The sequence below is a fragment of the Danio rerio genome, chromosome 17 (genome assembly GCF_049306965.1).
Source record: "Danio rerio strain Tuebingen ecotype United States chromosome 17, GRCz12tu, whole genome shotgun sequence".
NCBI lineage: Eukaryota > Metazoa > Chordata > Actinopteri > Cypriniformes > Danionidae > Danio > Danio rerio.
Window position 1 is genome coordinate 5,497,853 of NC_133192.1, and position 15,718 is coordinate 5,513,570.

At 36.1% G+C, this 15,718-nt stretch overlaps 2 protein-coding genes across 6 annotated transcripts in view; one reads left to right on the forward strand and one right to left on the reverse strand.

Moving 5' to 3' along the window:
- klhl10a (kelch-like family member 10a) lies at window positions 1–11,544 on the reverse strand. 4 transcript variants are annotated; one of them, XM_073928111.1, is made up of 9 exons: window positions 11,111–11,544; window positions 8,616–8,704; window positions 6,209–6,698; window positions 3,975–4,391; window positions 2,459–2,656; window positions 2,210–2,359; window positions 1,856–1,972; window positions 1,658–1,749; window positions 1–237 (listed from the first exon to the last, which is right to left on the reverse strand). In XM_073928111.1, the coding sequence occupies exons 3-9, from the start codon at window positions 6,695–6,697 to the stop codon at window positions 93–95; spliced, it is 1,608 nt and encodes a 535-aa protein (XP_073784212.1). In that variant the 5' UTR covers window position 6,698; window positions 8,616–8,704; window positions 11,111–11,544; the 3' UTR covers window positions 1–92. The 4 variants fall into 4 exon arrangements, with proteins under 4 accessions (XP_073784212.1, XP_073784213.1, XP_017207208.2 ...); XM_073928112.1 differs by lacking the exon at window positions 8,616–8,704 and having other exon boundaries at window positions 6,209–6,789; window positions 11,195–11,532; XM_017351719.4 differs by lacking the exon at window positions 11,111–11,544 and having other exon boundaries at window positions 8,616–10,206.
- The window catches only part of si:zfos-364h11.1, a 17,498-nt gene continuing 13,290 nt past the window's right edge, over window positions 11,511–15,718 (forward strand). Inside the window, exons 1-3 of one of the 2 annotated variants that reach the window (XM_002665117.7) lie at window positions 11,511–11,764; window positions 14,278–14,436; window positions 14,823–14,966. In XM_002665117.7, coding sequence (XP_002665163.2) covers window positions 14,288–14,436; window positions 14,823–14,966 — 293 coding nt within the window. In that variant the 5' untranslated portion in view covers window positions 11,511–11,764; window positions 14,278–14,287. The remainder of the gene's footprint in view (window positions 11,765–14,277; window positions 14,437–14,822; window positions 14,967–15,718) is intronic. The other variant, XM_017351736.4, reaches the window with a different exon arrangement.

A 15,718-nucleotide genomic window follows, 5' to 3' on the forward strand; every position in this document is an offset into this window, starting at 1 on the left:
TGACGATTTTAGGAGTAAAAAAAACAGTAGATCAATTTTTTTTTTAATCTGCGTTTAATGATATGTCACAGCACTGCTGCTCTGATGTGTCCTCATTCTTGGTTTGATTCATCAGACTCTTCCTCCAGCATCGGCAGAGAGTCTCTATCAAACACATACTGCAGGCATTGAGGTAAGCCAGAGATCACACAGCAGCTCAGAGCACTTCGGGAAATGTTCATGTCACACACTTCCACCCTGCACAAAAACACAGAAAGGCATATAAAGAGACTATTTTAATATATTAAGGCCTATAATAATACTTTCAGTTGAATTAAACACATCAAACTATTATTGCATTTCATTTTACTAGACTGATTTGTGTAGATTAGATTAGATTCAACTTAATTTTCACTACACATGTACAAGTATAGAGCAACAAAATGCAGTTTAGGTCTAACCAGCAGTGTGATCGCAGCAGTGCAGGATACAGGTATAAGTTATAAAGTGCAGTTATAGAAAACGATGGTGATATTTACAGATGGATGTATTATGAAACATGATATACAGGTCATATGAACTAGATGAACATAGTGTACAGGTTGCTATTAATAATCGGGGATATGCAAATAGATATGAAAATAATATACAGGTTGGTATTTGCTATAAACAGGAATTATAAAGGGATATGTAGACGTGTAAATCACTAATTTACAAATGTATTTGAGCTTGTTGACAGTTTATATGCACATAAATACATGTGTGCATCATGAGAGTGGGTTAAAGAAACTCGCTTGAAGGAACTTGGATCTCCCGTAGAGTTGAGTTTTACCGTTATTGAATCCATTCAGTTGATATATTGGGACATCTTAGCTTAGCTTAGCATAGATCATTGAATCAGGTTAGACTGTTAGCATCTCGCTCTAAAATGACAAAAGAGTTTTTAAATGTTCCTATTTAAAGCCGAGCAGCGTGTAGTAGCAATGATATCATGCAGCGCCCTAATATAGTTCTGAATCATCCTACAAATGTTTGTCGCTGGAAGATTTTCTAGGTTTTCCTTGAGTTTCTTGATTATTATGCAGGTTTAACACCGAGCCATATCAGTTTAGAAATAGAAACCTTTCGTTTTCCATTGGTCTTAGTACAGGATTTAACTATAGAAGAGTCCAGCTTTAGACAGGACAATTATCGAAACTCCTCTGTCATTTTTCAGCAAGATGCTAATAGTCTAATTCAATTCAGTTATCTATGCTAAGCTAAGCCAGACCTGCCAGACCTAAAAATGGGCTAAATGAGTAAAAAAAAAATGATTCCGAGGATGCTTTCTCACTATAATCGATCCGCTCCTGAGTTTCAATCGAGCCGAGACCACCTCTTTCAGGCGGTCTCGGACAGATTGTTTTGGCACGGATCAGAGCTGGATTCACATTCACATATGCCAAATGAACCGCGCTAATGGGGGAAACGCACCAGGTTCCATAACACATGTCTAGGTGTGAAATCACCCTACCTCTTATATGAGCCTATTTAAAAAAAATGGTTTAATGAATTAATGAAGATTTTATTCAAAGCATTTAGCTTATTAACACCTTTTTACACAATTGGGTAACAACTGATTTACAGCCGTTGTGTCAAGCTGATTGCAGGCAAACTGCAGTGTGTTTGTGAACATTACCATTCATTTGTACTCTGGTTGTAAATCTCCACATCAGAGCAGGTCCTGAATCCATTAAACCCACCAACAACTATCAGCTGATCGTTCACAACCTGTGTGGAGTTTGGAGAAAACAAATCATTACTTGTAAAATCTTTAATGTGGGAATCTTTAACGCTGCATATTCAGCCAAACCCTCATTAGATGACTGTACTTCACCTCAATGCCGAAGTTGCTGCGTGTGTTGATCATAGATTCGATGTCATGCCAGGAGTCAGTGTGAGGATCGTAGGCCTCGACACTTCGCAGACGGCTGGAACCATCAAATCCACCAACCTTAAAACAAAGATATGCATCTCTCTGTTAATATAAAGCGTTTGGTCTATGATATTCGGCTTATTTTGTACATTCATTAGTGCTGTCAAACCATTAATCACATCTGTAATTTGTATTTATATACAAATCTTTTACACACATTCATATCTGTCATGTACATATCTGTATAACACTTATCAGTCATCATACACCACACTAAAATAACATTTACAATAATAATAAAGCAATTATACTCACAGCATAAATTAGATTCCCAAAAGTGATGACGCCGACTCCACTGCGGCGGGTCCTCATGGGCTCAATGAGGCTCCACTGGTTTGTTTCAGGATTGAAGCTTTCAGCAGTGAAAAGACACTCAACCCCCGTAAAACCACCGCAGATGTAAACCTGCCGAACACACACAAAACCAACACACTTTCAGCATTGATGCCATACAACCTGTACAAGACAAAGGTTTCTGCAATAATCGGGGGTAAACATGCTTACCTTGCCGTGCAGTGAGGTGGCGCTGGCGTCGCTCCTCCGCTCACTCATGGGTGATATCTGTGTCCACTGATTGGTGTTTTTATTGTAGCACTCTGCTGTTTTCAGGCGTGCATGTCCATTAAATCCACCAATGGCATAAAGGAGGCCGTCCAGAACAGCCACACTGACATAACACCGCCGTTCATACATGGGAGCCACCTGTTGTATAAAGCACAAACAAACTTAGTACTTACTGAGTAAGGTGAGTATTCCTGCATACAGTGGCCATGTTGATAGGAAAGTAAGCTATTTTCATTGGACATCACTTGAATGGTAAATATTGTCCCTTGCTCTGCCAGTTTCTGCCCGGCTCCTAGCCTTGCCGGTCCCATTCCGGCTACTGGCCCAAGCCCAAGCTTTTTGCCTACCAGCCCCATTCTTCCTTTCACCCCTATTGGCCTCGATCCGGCTCCTAGCCCTGCCGACCCATTTCCAGTTCATATGCCTGCCAGTCTCATTCTAGCTCCTAATCCTACCAGCCCCATTCTGACTTCCAGCCTCATTCCAGCTGCTAACCCTATCTACCCCATTCTAGATTCTAGCCCTGCTTGTCCCAGTCTGGCTCCTAGACCTACTGCCCCTATACTGGCTTACAGCCCTTCCGGCTCCATTTTGGCTTCCAGCCCTGCCAGTCCCAGTTCAGCCTCCAGCCCTGCCGGTTCTCCACCAGCCTCAAGCCTGACCAGTTTCCCACCAATCTTCAATCCTGTCGCATGTCCTCTTGGGGTCCTTCACTGGTGTCATCAGCCATCCCACCATAGGCTTCACCTTGAACTATCATCATGGCTGTGGTCTGGGTCTCATCAAGCGTCTCCTGCACCAAGTCTCCATCTGGTCCCCTTGAGCTGTCCTGTCATCTCTCTGGTTCTTACTCCTCCCAGGTCGCATTGATCTCTCCAGTCATATCCCTGGCTTTTACCTTCATCTGGTCCCTCCTGTCATCCCCCTGGCTCTTACCACGCACTGGTCCCTCCTCTCATCTCACTGGCTCTTACCCCTGTCTGGTCCCTCCCATCATCTTTCTGGCTTCTACTCCCATTTGGTTCCTCCTGTCATCTCCCTGGCACTTGCCACTGTGTTGTCCCCCCTGATCCCTCCTGTCAACTTTCTGGCTTTTACCACTGTCTCGTCCCTCATGTTGTCTTCCTGACTCTTACGCCTAACTGCTCCAACCTGGTTCCTCTTGTTCCTGATTCCTCCCTCCATCAATCCCACCCTGGCCTCCTCCTCTACCCTTTTGTCCCAAGTCTACCTCCTAGTTCCTCCCGCCATTGTTCCATCCCACCCTGGTCCTTTGCCCTTCTCTATTTGTTAACATAATTTTTATCAATCTTTTTAGAACCTTATGTTAATATCATATAATACCATAGACTGTGTTAAGTTTCTGATAACTTAGATAAGATAACCTATTAGGTTTTTAGACAATGTTAAAAAGCAGTAAACAAAAACTACTTTAGATAGATCAGAAACAACTCACCTCATGCCAAGTATGAGTGACTGGATTGAATTTCCTGACGCTGCTGAAATAATTCTCGCTGTCAAATCCACCAACAGCGTAGATAAAGCCATCGAGGACGGCCACGCCATGATAGGCTCTGGGAAGCTCATTCTCCACAGTCACATCTTTCCAACAGTTCGCTCTTGTGTCATATGCCTCAATCCCATTGGTCGGATTGCCAATGCTCCACCCGCCAATGGCCAATAGGACCTCAGAGGGCATACGTTGGCGTGTCATATAACTCACGAGGCCAGAGCTGGTGGGTTCCACGTGGAGGTCAAAAATGACCTTCATCGCATTGATGATAATAAAGGAACAGGCCTCATTCTCCAACACCAGAGGATTATTCCTCACATTGTTCATGAAGTACTCTGGTGACATCAAGCCCAGTCGAACCTAAAGCACAGTGAGGAGAGGAGTTACAGCCTTATCAATCTCTGAGAAGACTACAATCAATAATGAACTACAGGAATATGTAGATTTTTAAAGGCAGACAGGAAATATTAGTTACTTTTTTGAATGGCAATACAATATAAAAGTCAATATAAAACTTTTAAGATTCTCAAACTATTTTTTTGGCAATTTATTCCATGTTTCCCCTGGATTGGAATCTTCTGGCAGGGTGGAAGGGGATGGGTGCACTGTAAAACATCTTTTAGTTGAATCAAACTTATCTAGTCATCTCAACTTACATCAACCAATGATTCATTAATTTTCCTTCAGCTTAGTCCCTTATTTATCAGGGGTCGCTACAGCAGAATGACCCGCCAACTATTCCAGCATATGTTTTACACAGTGGATGCCCTTAAAGCTGCAACCCACTACTGGAAAACACCCATAAACTATGGCCAATTAAGTTTTTTCCCTAATTCCCCTATAGCGCATGTGTTTGGACTGTGGGGGAAACCGGAGCACCCGGAGGAAACCCACGCCAACACAGGGAGAACATGCACACTCCACACAGAAACACCAACTAATCAAGCCAGGACTCAAATCAGGGACCTTCTTGCTGTGAGGCGACAGTGCTAACCACTGAGCCACCGTTTCACCATACATCAACCAAACTGACTAAAAACATCAGACTTTGTATAACTTAAAAATTTTTGTTAAAACCTAATTAACATTTTAAAATAAGTTAAAGAAACTTAAAAATATTTGTTGACTTCTTGTCATTGCATTTTTACAGTGTGTGGGTTTGTATGATGGACCACTCAATATTTCTACTCAATATTTCTCATTATTAGCAGAAAAATTTGTGACATTGTTCTCTAAAGACATTGTTTTATAATTCAGAGCAGGGGAGCCCAAACTCTTCGTATCAAGGGCCAAAATCCAAACACATTGAGGACTGTAGGCTGCAGGTAAATATAGAAGACTGTATTACAGAGTAGCCGATTATTCTAGTAATTTCCTTAAGAGTAAATAGAAAACATTGATTTATTCATATCAGATTAACCATTACATTATCATTTTGTATATTTTATAATTATATTACAATGAAAAGAAGCAATTCTATTTATAACACAATGTAGCTCAATGCTTAAATTAATCTGATCCAATCACAATATTTAATAATTTAATTCAAGCTTGCTTTTTTTGTAGCTCAACAATAAAACAAACAAACTAAAGGTTACATTAAATTAGAAATGACCATCTATAGTACAGGCAACCTCCCCCTGACCCTCTGCATTCTGCAGATCTGCATTCTAGTCTGTACTAGTCTTATGTCCTATCTTGGAAATAAAATTCCTTTACATTTGTTCAACACATTTCTGTACATGTAAAACTAAGTTGCTTTTTATTATGTATCCTCACTATCATGAGAATGCAGATACTATTGGGGCCTCAGGGTAACTCTGGTGTCCATACTTGCCAACACTTCTGTTTTTCCCAGAGTCTTATTACTATTTAATAAACCCCTCTTCCTCCAAATGTTGGCAGGTATAATTGGATCTAAACAAACTGTTTGTTTAAAATGTGATTGAATACAGGAAACTGCTGCAAGAAATCTGGAAGATTGTTAGTTAAGGCAGAAATGACAAACTACTGATATTTTTCTTTCCCTGTTTTTAGTATATCTCAGAAATCTTTCTTGTCATTAGAAAAAAACTCAGATAAACATAAATGGAGTGATTATTGTCGATGTAGCAATAAAAATAGTGAGAAAAGTCTCACAAAAAACACACAAAAGTGATTAACAGAATGACTCTTACCCTTGAAAGAAGCGCAGTGATGTGATTTCTCCTGTTTTCTGGTTCATGATTAATCCAGCGGAGAATTGCCTCAAAAACCACCTCCTCCTGTTTAACATTCAGCTCATCGCGACTGATCATATTCTCAAGCAGCTCCAGAGGAAGTTGTAGAAACTCCTCGGACACTTGCTGAACCTCCTGGAAATGCTGTAAGACGTAGAACTCGGCTTTGTGGTGGAGTTCTGTGCAGGAGTGGAAACGCTCAGTGAACGCCCAGATGCCGATGCAGTTCTGCAGGGAGAAGTTTGCCTCCAGGAACTTGCAGCAGGCTTCAGTTAGACCTGAGATTAATAACTGATCAGCCGCCACTAAGAGCTCGCACACGTTGTCTTCAGTAATCTGGACGGGTCTTGCATAGGCGTGTTGAATAATCAGAGACATGGTGTCCGACGACATTTCAGGGAAATTGAAATGCTGCTTTGGTTTGGTCCACTGTGTGGAGAAAAGCATCCTGTGGAGCACATTTAAACAGTGTTGCTTTATGAAGATACTTAATTTCATTTAGTTTGAAGAAAACCCGCATGAAAACTCTGAAAACTGGACTGACACCGTTTCAATTTACTAGAACTTCTATGTTAAGCTGCTTTGACACAATCTACATTGTAAAAGTGCTTCACTGTAAAACCCAACAGGCAACTTCATCAAGTGAAATGAGTGTAGTGAACTCAAAACTGGCTGGAAGTTAATTTTACTCATTTGAAAAGAGTTTTGACTTTAGTGTTGAAGGTAATGAGTTAAACACCTCATTACTTCAACTTAAATGGAGTAAGTTCACAGTACTCGTATAAATTAGTTTAACTAAAATAGTTTGTAGTAATCGGTTTCCTCAAATGTTTTGAGTTGCTTTAACTTATTGGGTTTTACAGTACTCAGCTGGTTTGAGTTCTCCATTTATTGGGTATTGCTGTGCTCATATTCCTTCGTTTACTCAAATGGATTAAGTTCAGAGCAATCATTAGCATTATTTTTTTAACTTAAATGGTTTGCTGCAATCGGTTACCTCAAATGGTTTGAGTTGCCTTAACTTATTGGGTTTTACAGTGTGGCAATATAAGTGTATTATATTCATTGATTTAGTATCCAAGATGCAGTTTGTACCAATTTTGGTGGAACTTTTTTTTTTTGTGTGATTTCCAACTAATTTTACGATCTAATACAAAACCTTGAAAGAAACATATTTGCATAAACCCTTTATATCAAATTTTTATATCAAATGTAGAACTGTTTCTACGTTTTCCAATTAAAATATCAATCTTTAATGACATCAAACTAGGGATAGGCGATTATGGCAATCTTGATTAATTCTTTATTTCATATTAAACAACAGCGATATACAGTTGAAGTCAGAATTATTAGCCCCCTTAAATTATTAGACCGCTTGTTTATTCTTTCCCTAATTTCCGTTTAAGGGAGAGATGATTTTTCCAACATGTTTCTAAACATAATAGTTTTAATAACTCATCTCTAATAACTGATTTATTTTATCTTTGCCGTGATGACTGTAAATAATATTTTACTACAAATTTTTAAGATGCTTCTATACAGCTTAAAGTGACATTTAAAGGCTTAACTAGGTTAATTAAGTTAACTAGGCAGGTTAGGGGAATTAGGCAAGTTATTGTATAACAGTGGTTTGTTTTTTAGACTATCAAGAAAAATATAGCTTAAAGAGGCTAATAATTTTGTCCCTAAAATGGTTCATAAAAAATTCAAAACTGCTTTTATTCTAGCCAAAATAAAACAAATAAGACTTTCTCCAGAAGAAAAAATATTATCAGACATACTGTAAAAATGTCCTTGCTCTGTTGAACACCATTTGGGAATTATTTAAAAAAGAAGAAAAAAATCGAGGGGGGCTAATAATTCTGACTTCAACTGTATATTTCAGTATCAGTTGTTTATTCTTACAGATTTAAAAGAGCATCCCAACAGTGACTGAAGCCACAAATTAGAGGCTCCATTAAACAGCATCACCTATTTAACCTGACCTAAAATTCTGTGCATCTCTAATATCCACACACTTCTAGATTCCCATTGTGGCACATTTCTGCTGTGTGATTGGCTCCTGGATTAATATAGAGTAAAAGTCCAGAGCTTATCATTGTTATTAACATCAATTATATTGCGATTCGATATATAATACTAATATTGTTTATCGGCCCAGCCCTATATACATCAAACCACAGTTTTAACATGTATTTCTATTGTAATCACCTAAGATGTGATGAACTGTCCTTATTAAACACAACAACACAAAAATGTATCATTAGAAAATGAAATAACTTGAATATACACATTATTAATGTAAATTATGAACAATTTTGGACCTAAAACCTAAATAAGACATTGTGCGTGGGTCTGATCTCACCTGAAATAAGGACTGCAGCCACAAAGAATGATCTTGTGCACTCGAAACACTTTCCCGTGAACATTGATGTCGACGTCTGTGTGCTCGCCCTGTAAACGGACTTCATTGAACACCTCAAATGCTGGGTCCATCATTTTTGTGCTCAAAATTCACAATATTTCGACTCAAACTGAACAATTCTGACTGAAGTAATGCAAAGTTTTAGAGTCAAGTGAGCTGACAGGTTTAGAATGTCGATGACATCAGAGCTTGTTCCAGACATTCTAAATCTGATGTTTAAATCTGGCCTGACTTTACTGCATTCAAATCATAACAGCCTTAAAACAGACACACGCTGACATTAATGTTACATTTTAATCATTACCATTACATTTGAACTGTAATTAATGGATGATTAAATATTGTAACAAATGTTGCCAGGGGAATATTAGTGTTTTGGCTGTGTTATGAACCGTTTTCATAAAATAATAGAACAAAATAGACTTAAAAAATAAATTTTCACTCTAAATGTCAATTTTTATTGTTTGTTTGTTAGACTTTGTTAATCCAAAAGGGAAATTCACGTCACAGCAGAGCTCACCATGCCAAAAATAGAATTTTAGATGTAAAAAATTACATGTACAGTTGAAGTCAGAAGTATTACTCTTCCCCCCCCCCCCCCCCCCCCCTGAATTATTCTCCCCTCTGTTTACTTTTTTCCCCAATTTCTGTTTAACAGAGAGCAGATTGTTTCAGCACATTTCTAATCATAATAGTTTTAATAACTAATTTTAGTCACTGATTTATTTTATATTTGCTATGATGACAGTAAATAATATTTGACTAGATATTTATCAAGAAACTTCTGTACAGTTTAAAGTGACATTTAAAGGCTTAACTAGGGTTACTAGGCAGGTTAGAGTAATTAGGCAAGATATTGATTAACAATGATTTGTTCTGTAGACTATCGGAAAAAATGTGCTTAAAGGAGCTAATAATTTTTACCTTAAAATGGCTTTTAAAAAATTAAAAACTGTTAAAGACAGTTCAAAGACTTGCTCCAGAAGAAAAAATATTATCAGACATACTGTGAAAATTTCTTTGCTCTGTTAAACATCATTTAGGAAATATTTAAAAAAGGAAAAAAAATTCAAAGGCGGGCTAATAATTCTGACTTCAACTGTATATAAAAGAACAATAATGATAATAAAATTACATTCATCCTGCACACCTTAGTTTCAAACAACTAGTGTAGTTAAAGATGCCTTTTATTGAAACTATAATGAAATGCTAAACATTCTTTCATTCATTTTGTTTTCAGCTCACTTTATTAATCTGGGGTCGCCACAGTTTAATGAACCGCCAATTTATCCAGCATATGTTTTACGTAGCGGATGCCCTTCCAGCCGCAACCTGGGGCTTCTCATCTCTGGGAAACATCCAAACACACTCATTTACCATGGACAATTTAGCCTACCCAATTCACCTGTACCGCATGTGGCATGTGTTTGGACTGTGGGGAAAACCGGAGCACCAGGAAGAAACCCACGCGAACACGGAGAACATGCAAACTCCACACAGAAATGCCAACTGACCCAGCCGAGGCTCGAACTATAGACCTTCTTGCTGTGAGGCGACAGCATTAACTACTGTGCCACCATGTTGTCCTGAAATGCTAAATATTAAAACAAAATTTTTCAAAGTAATAATGACACCAGATTTAAGGCATATTATATATTCATTAAATGTTTCCAAAGCATTTGTTATAATCAGGCAAATGTAACCTTTGGTTTAACAATTGAAAAAGAATGAAACAAAAACTTATGCAAAATATCTTAAGTAAAAAAAAGAAAATGAGTTACTCTGCTTCTCGGAATTTATACCAAGTATTCCCATACGTAAATCTGATATTTGGCCAGACAAGATCACATATAAAATAATAGTTAAATATTTGGACATAAATGTACATTTGTAATTCCCGTGGCTGCAAAAAAAAATGTTGTAAATTGACATTTTTTGCAATATTTTGAAATATATGTGCATATATGACAGTTATGTGAACTCAAAACATTGACACGTAAGGTATGTGCACTTTGCATCGTTCCATAGGCTATATTACATTTCATGACAACATTCTCACTCAATTCGTTTTCTTGAGCCTGAACAATATAGTCTCAATAATTGCAACCTTTAGTTGAAAAGTAGAATTATTCAGCATAATATATTTGTAATAGATATTTGCAATCTGCCAGCAAAAAAACAGGGGTTTCCAAACTTGGTCCTGGAGAGCCGATGTCCTACATAGTTTAGCTCCAACTTCCTTTAACACACCTGCCTGGAAGTTTCTAGTACACAAGCTTGATATAAGCTGGTTCAGGTGTGTTTAATTGGGGTTAACCGTCCTTCAGAATTGAACTCAGTGCAATGAGTTTGATTCAAATGCAGTACGTTTATCTCATCACTAGAGGTCGGTCTGTTCATTCCTGTCATAATTTATGATGGATCTGAAAAGAAACCTTTTGCCCATGTAGATCTGCCTGGATCCAAAGCTGCAGTCTCCCCCTCCTCCCTTTTGCATACTTATACTATAATACTTATACTTATATTATGTTCAGGTTGTTGTTGAAGATGAAATATAACACGATTTAAACATGTTCGTTGGCTAGATAGTGACGATTAACAGTCGTACAAACATCTTTACCGAAGCCTCTCTCTACTTGACGGTTGGTCTCGCGCGTCCTTCATGTTGTTTATTTATGCTTTTCACCTGCTTTTGTAGTTTTAATCAAATTCACGTCAAACGCGCCATTAACATAAATACTCATTGTTGTAGCTTTTATTTTCTCTATATTCATTTAATAAATGCGCAAGTCTTGTGACTGTCAAAAAAGTCTGCAGACGCCCCATAGAGACAGTACACCTGGCTGCTACGTCATGTGATTTCAAAAGTGAAACGGTTTTTTCCAGATGCCATTTTGTAATATCAAGGACGGTACACGTCGACAACAAAAGAGAAAGTTTGTAAATAATGTAGATTAGTTTAAGGACAGATCCGTTTATTTTGCAATTTGGAGGCATTATGATCCGAAAGAAGTTTGTGTTAGATGTCTTAGGTTGCTGAGACAGGAAAGTCTGAACTGGCACACTTCCTGATTCATTCTCACGCACAGGTAAATCAATCCTAATCAAACGTAAAGGTATTGCTCAAACGCTTTAGTCTCTTCTAAATACTTAATTGTTTCTTTTAACGAAACTCATAAATACGACAATTAAAAAAGAAGCTAATGATGTGCTAATTCGTGTGACTCTTGAACACAAACGGTCTTATTTTGCATGATTAGGCTATATTTGTAGGAGATATTTCAAAAAAATATAGCATATGGGTCAAAATGATCGATTTTTTTTCGTTCTCAAGTATCACTATATATGCAGTAAAGATTTTATGGAGATATTTAGTAATTTTCCTACTGTATATGTATCAAAACTTAGTCTTTGATTTCTAAAGAACATTCTCAAGCAGTTAATCTAGACATCTTTAAATGCTACTATACCACACACGCACACACAGATATTTAAATAGTTGTATCTCAATTAAATATCCAACCAAAAGCTTTCAGATGATGCATAAATTCTGCTCTATTTAAAAAAAAAATCGACGACTCTTGTGACTAGTTTGTGGTACATGATCACAAATAATTGTTGTTGGTCTAAATGTGAAAGGTTAACATAGTTAAAGGTTAAAAGTTTAAAATTGTTTATCCTAAAGGCCATAGTCCTGAAGAACACAACAGATTCAGACACAGCTTGTATATTGATACTAGGAGTTACAAAACTATTGGCAGGTGATTTATCCACACCTTTAATATATTTTAAATATTGTTTGGAGTGAAAACGAATAGAATTGTTTCATGTTTGATTATTCCTCTTAAATGAACAAAGATAATTGAAGACTTTAGATGCAAAAACCAAGTTAATAATCTATCATACATATCTTTAATATTATTCTTCCATGTCGGTTTGTATAATTCATAATTAGCATTGATATAGTGTTTTCCTTTTTATTTATTTAGTTTTTATTATTATTATTAATTTTTTTTGCTTATTCTCATTGCTTTGTTTGCTGAACTTTATTTATTTTATTTTATTTTTCACTCTTTTTGTTTCTTTTCTTTTTCTTCGACTCCTCCCCTTCATTTTCTGTTTTTTTATTTTATTATTTATTTATTTATTTATTTATTTTTATTATTATTATTTTATTAATTTTTGTTTATTATTATTAGTTTATTTTCTCTTTTCCTCTCTTTCCCCTTCTACTTACTACTTACTACTATTATTATTATTTATTATTATTGTTATTATTATTATTATTATTATTATTATTATTACTTGTCCTCTCCCTGATTTCCCATCCTCCCCTTTCCTCGACATCTTTGTCATAAATGGTATTACTTTTATTTTTTGTTATCATTATTATTATTGCTGTTCTGACTTGTCCTGTTATCTTTTCATTATCATTATTACAAGTATTCATACCATTATCATTATTAATCTTGCAGTTGTTGTAGTTGTAATGGTAGTAGTTGTAGTAGTAGTAGTAGTAGTAGTAGTAGTTGAAGTAGTAGTCATTGTAATAGTATCGATTGTTATTGAGTAATTGTTACGGAGATTATAGAAGTTGTAGTTCATGTAGTAGTAGATGTCATTGGTATAGTAGTAGCAGAAGTAGTAATGGTGTGGTTGTTACAGTAGTAGTAGTAGTAGTCGTTGTTGGTGTAGTAATATCAGTAGTAGATGTTGTTGATGTAGATGTAGTAGAAGTGATTGTAGTAGTAGTAGTAGTAGTAGTGGTAGTAGTAGTAGTAGTAGTCGCTGTAGACATTGTTGTATTAGTTGTAGCAATAGTAGTATCAGTAGTGGTAGTCGTTGTAGTAGTATCAGTATTAGTAGACACTTTAGTAGTAGTAGTCGTGGTTGTGGCTGTAGTAGAAGCAGTAGTAGTTGTTATATAAGTAATTTTCTGTAGTAGTAGTTGGTGTAGCACTTGTGATTTATTATTATTGTTATCAGTTATTACTGTTGTCCTTTCTCTCTTTTTACTCTCATATTTACTATCATACATTAATAAGCATTGTTGTTACTCCCTACCTCTGACTGGTTTCTTTCTATATGTTTTATCTGTATCTGTGACACTTGCTTCCTTTATTGACTGTTATTGTTCCTAATGTATGTACTCTGACCTGTCCACCAAGTTACCTTTACATGCATACACACACTCACACGCACACACTCACGCACATACCAGTACCTGACTATATTGTTGATGTTTTTGTTTTGTTTTTGTTTTGTTGCTTTGTATTTGTTATCTGTTGATGTTTTCTTGTATTTGTATGATTTTTGCATATTCTAATAAAAAAAAAAAAAAGATGCAAAAACCTCTAATTGGCGTCTGATTTTTTTCTCTAAAATTAGCATTTTTATCAGGCTCCTGTGTGTATGTTCCATAATATCACTTTTATCGCAAAAAAATAAGCCTTTTTCCTGGTCTTTAATGTGAAATATCTCAACATAAACGAAGGAGGCTGAGAAAAATGTTCATTTTTGATGGAAATTTTAGACGATATTTAGAGGTTTTTGCATCTGAATTCTTTTTATTAGTATTTCTTTTATTTTATTTGTTCTGCAGTTCTTTTAAAATGAGTGTCTGCGAGAAGAGAGAGAAGGAGGAGGATGTGCACATACACAAACCAGCATCTCCAGAACCCAGCTGTGTGTCTATAAAGAGTAACAGATCTATCCTGAGCCCTCCTGAATTCAGTGACGGAGCAGTGACATCTGTCCCTGAGTGAGTTTAAAAACTTTGATTTAACTGTATATATATATTGAGTGAATGGCCATTTACATATCTTGCATATCTCAATAATGTACATTACATATATGTGTAGCTAGGTCATAAACTTGCTTCAAAACTCTAAGGACAGTTGTAACACTCTGACTTTGTGTGTTTAATTTAAAATGATCGTCTTGTCCTTTTTACTGAAAACATATCAGTTGTATTATTAATTGGTGCACCTATGTTTGTATCTTGTATTAAAAGATGACCAAACTAGTGTATTTCTATTAGTCTGTGTGTTATGTAGTAAAATAAAAGTTGACCCCAGTTTTCCCTAGCAGTTTTAGGACTTTGTTGTCAAAACATTTGAAGAATGAAGATATGAAATGTTCTTGCAGCGCTGCCTGTACAAAGAGTCTCTATAAGGATGTTCAGACACACAAAACAAAATCTTCAGATCTCAGCTGTGTGTCTATAAAGAGTGACAGATCTATCCTGAGCCCCCCTGAATTCAGTGACGAAGCAGTGACCTCTGATCCTGAGTGAGTTTAAAATCTTTGATTTAACTGTATGTGTATATTGATTGAATGGCCATTTACATATCTTGCATATCTCAGTATTGTACATTACACAAGTGGCAACCTCCCGCTCTCCCTCCCGAAGCCAATACGGAAGTAACTGAAACTGCAATTCATCGAAAATCTGCTTGTCCTGGCTCCATAATAGAGCACATTTCAATTGAGCCCACTGTTAGAATGGCCAACTTTACAGCAGAAAAAAATGTGTTTTCAGTCTGTTTGAAAGGTGTTTCAAAGCCTTCGTATCCTCCCAAATCATGCATTTTTTTCGGTTTGTAGAAGAAGAGTTTATTTCTTTTAAAAAAATGAGTTTTTCTCCCTGTAGGATATAAAAAAAAATTCAAGTTTAATGTTTTAATAACTTTTGTTTTGATATTTCGCGTACATTCATGGCTTGCGATGCCGGTATGTGCCTTGTCTGTTAGTTACTGACTGTAATTTAATGTACTATAAAATTGTGATTTTTTAATTTAATTTATATGTATATAAATATATATATATATATATATATATATATATATATATATATATATATATATATATATACACAGTTGAAGTCAGAATTATTAGCCCCCTTCGATTTAATTTCCAAATGGTGTTCAACAGAGCAAGGACATTTTTACAGTATGTCTGATAATATTTTTTCTTCTGGAGAAAGTCTTATTTGTTTTATTTATTTTTTATTACTTTACTTTATTACTTTATTTCTTATTACT

Bases quoted from the DNA above. Each gene is read 5' to 3' on its own strand.
- klhl10a (XM_017351719.4), bottom strand. From the start codon at position 8,749: ATGATGGACCCAGCATTTGAGGTGTTCAATGAAGTCCGTTTACAGGGC. The intron at 4,392-6,208 runs GTAAGAGTCATT...ACTGTGCTTTAG, and splicing joins TCACTGCGCTTCTTTCAAGG to GTTCGACTGGGCTTGATGTC. The intron at 2,360-2,458 runs GTAAGCATGTTT...TGTGTTCGGCAG, and splicing joins CCACCTCACTGCACGGCAAG to GTTTACATCTGCGGTGGTTT.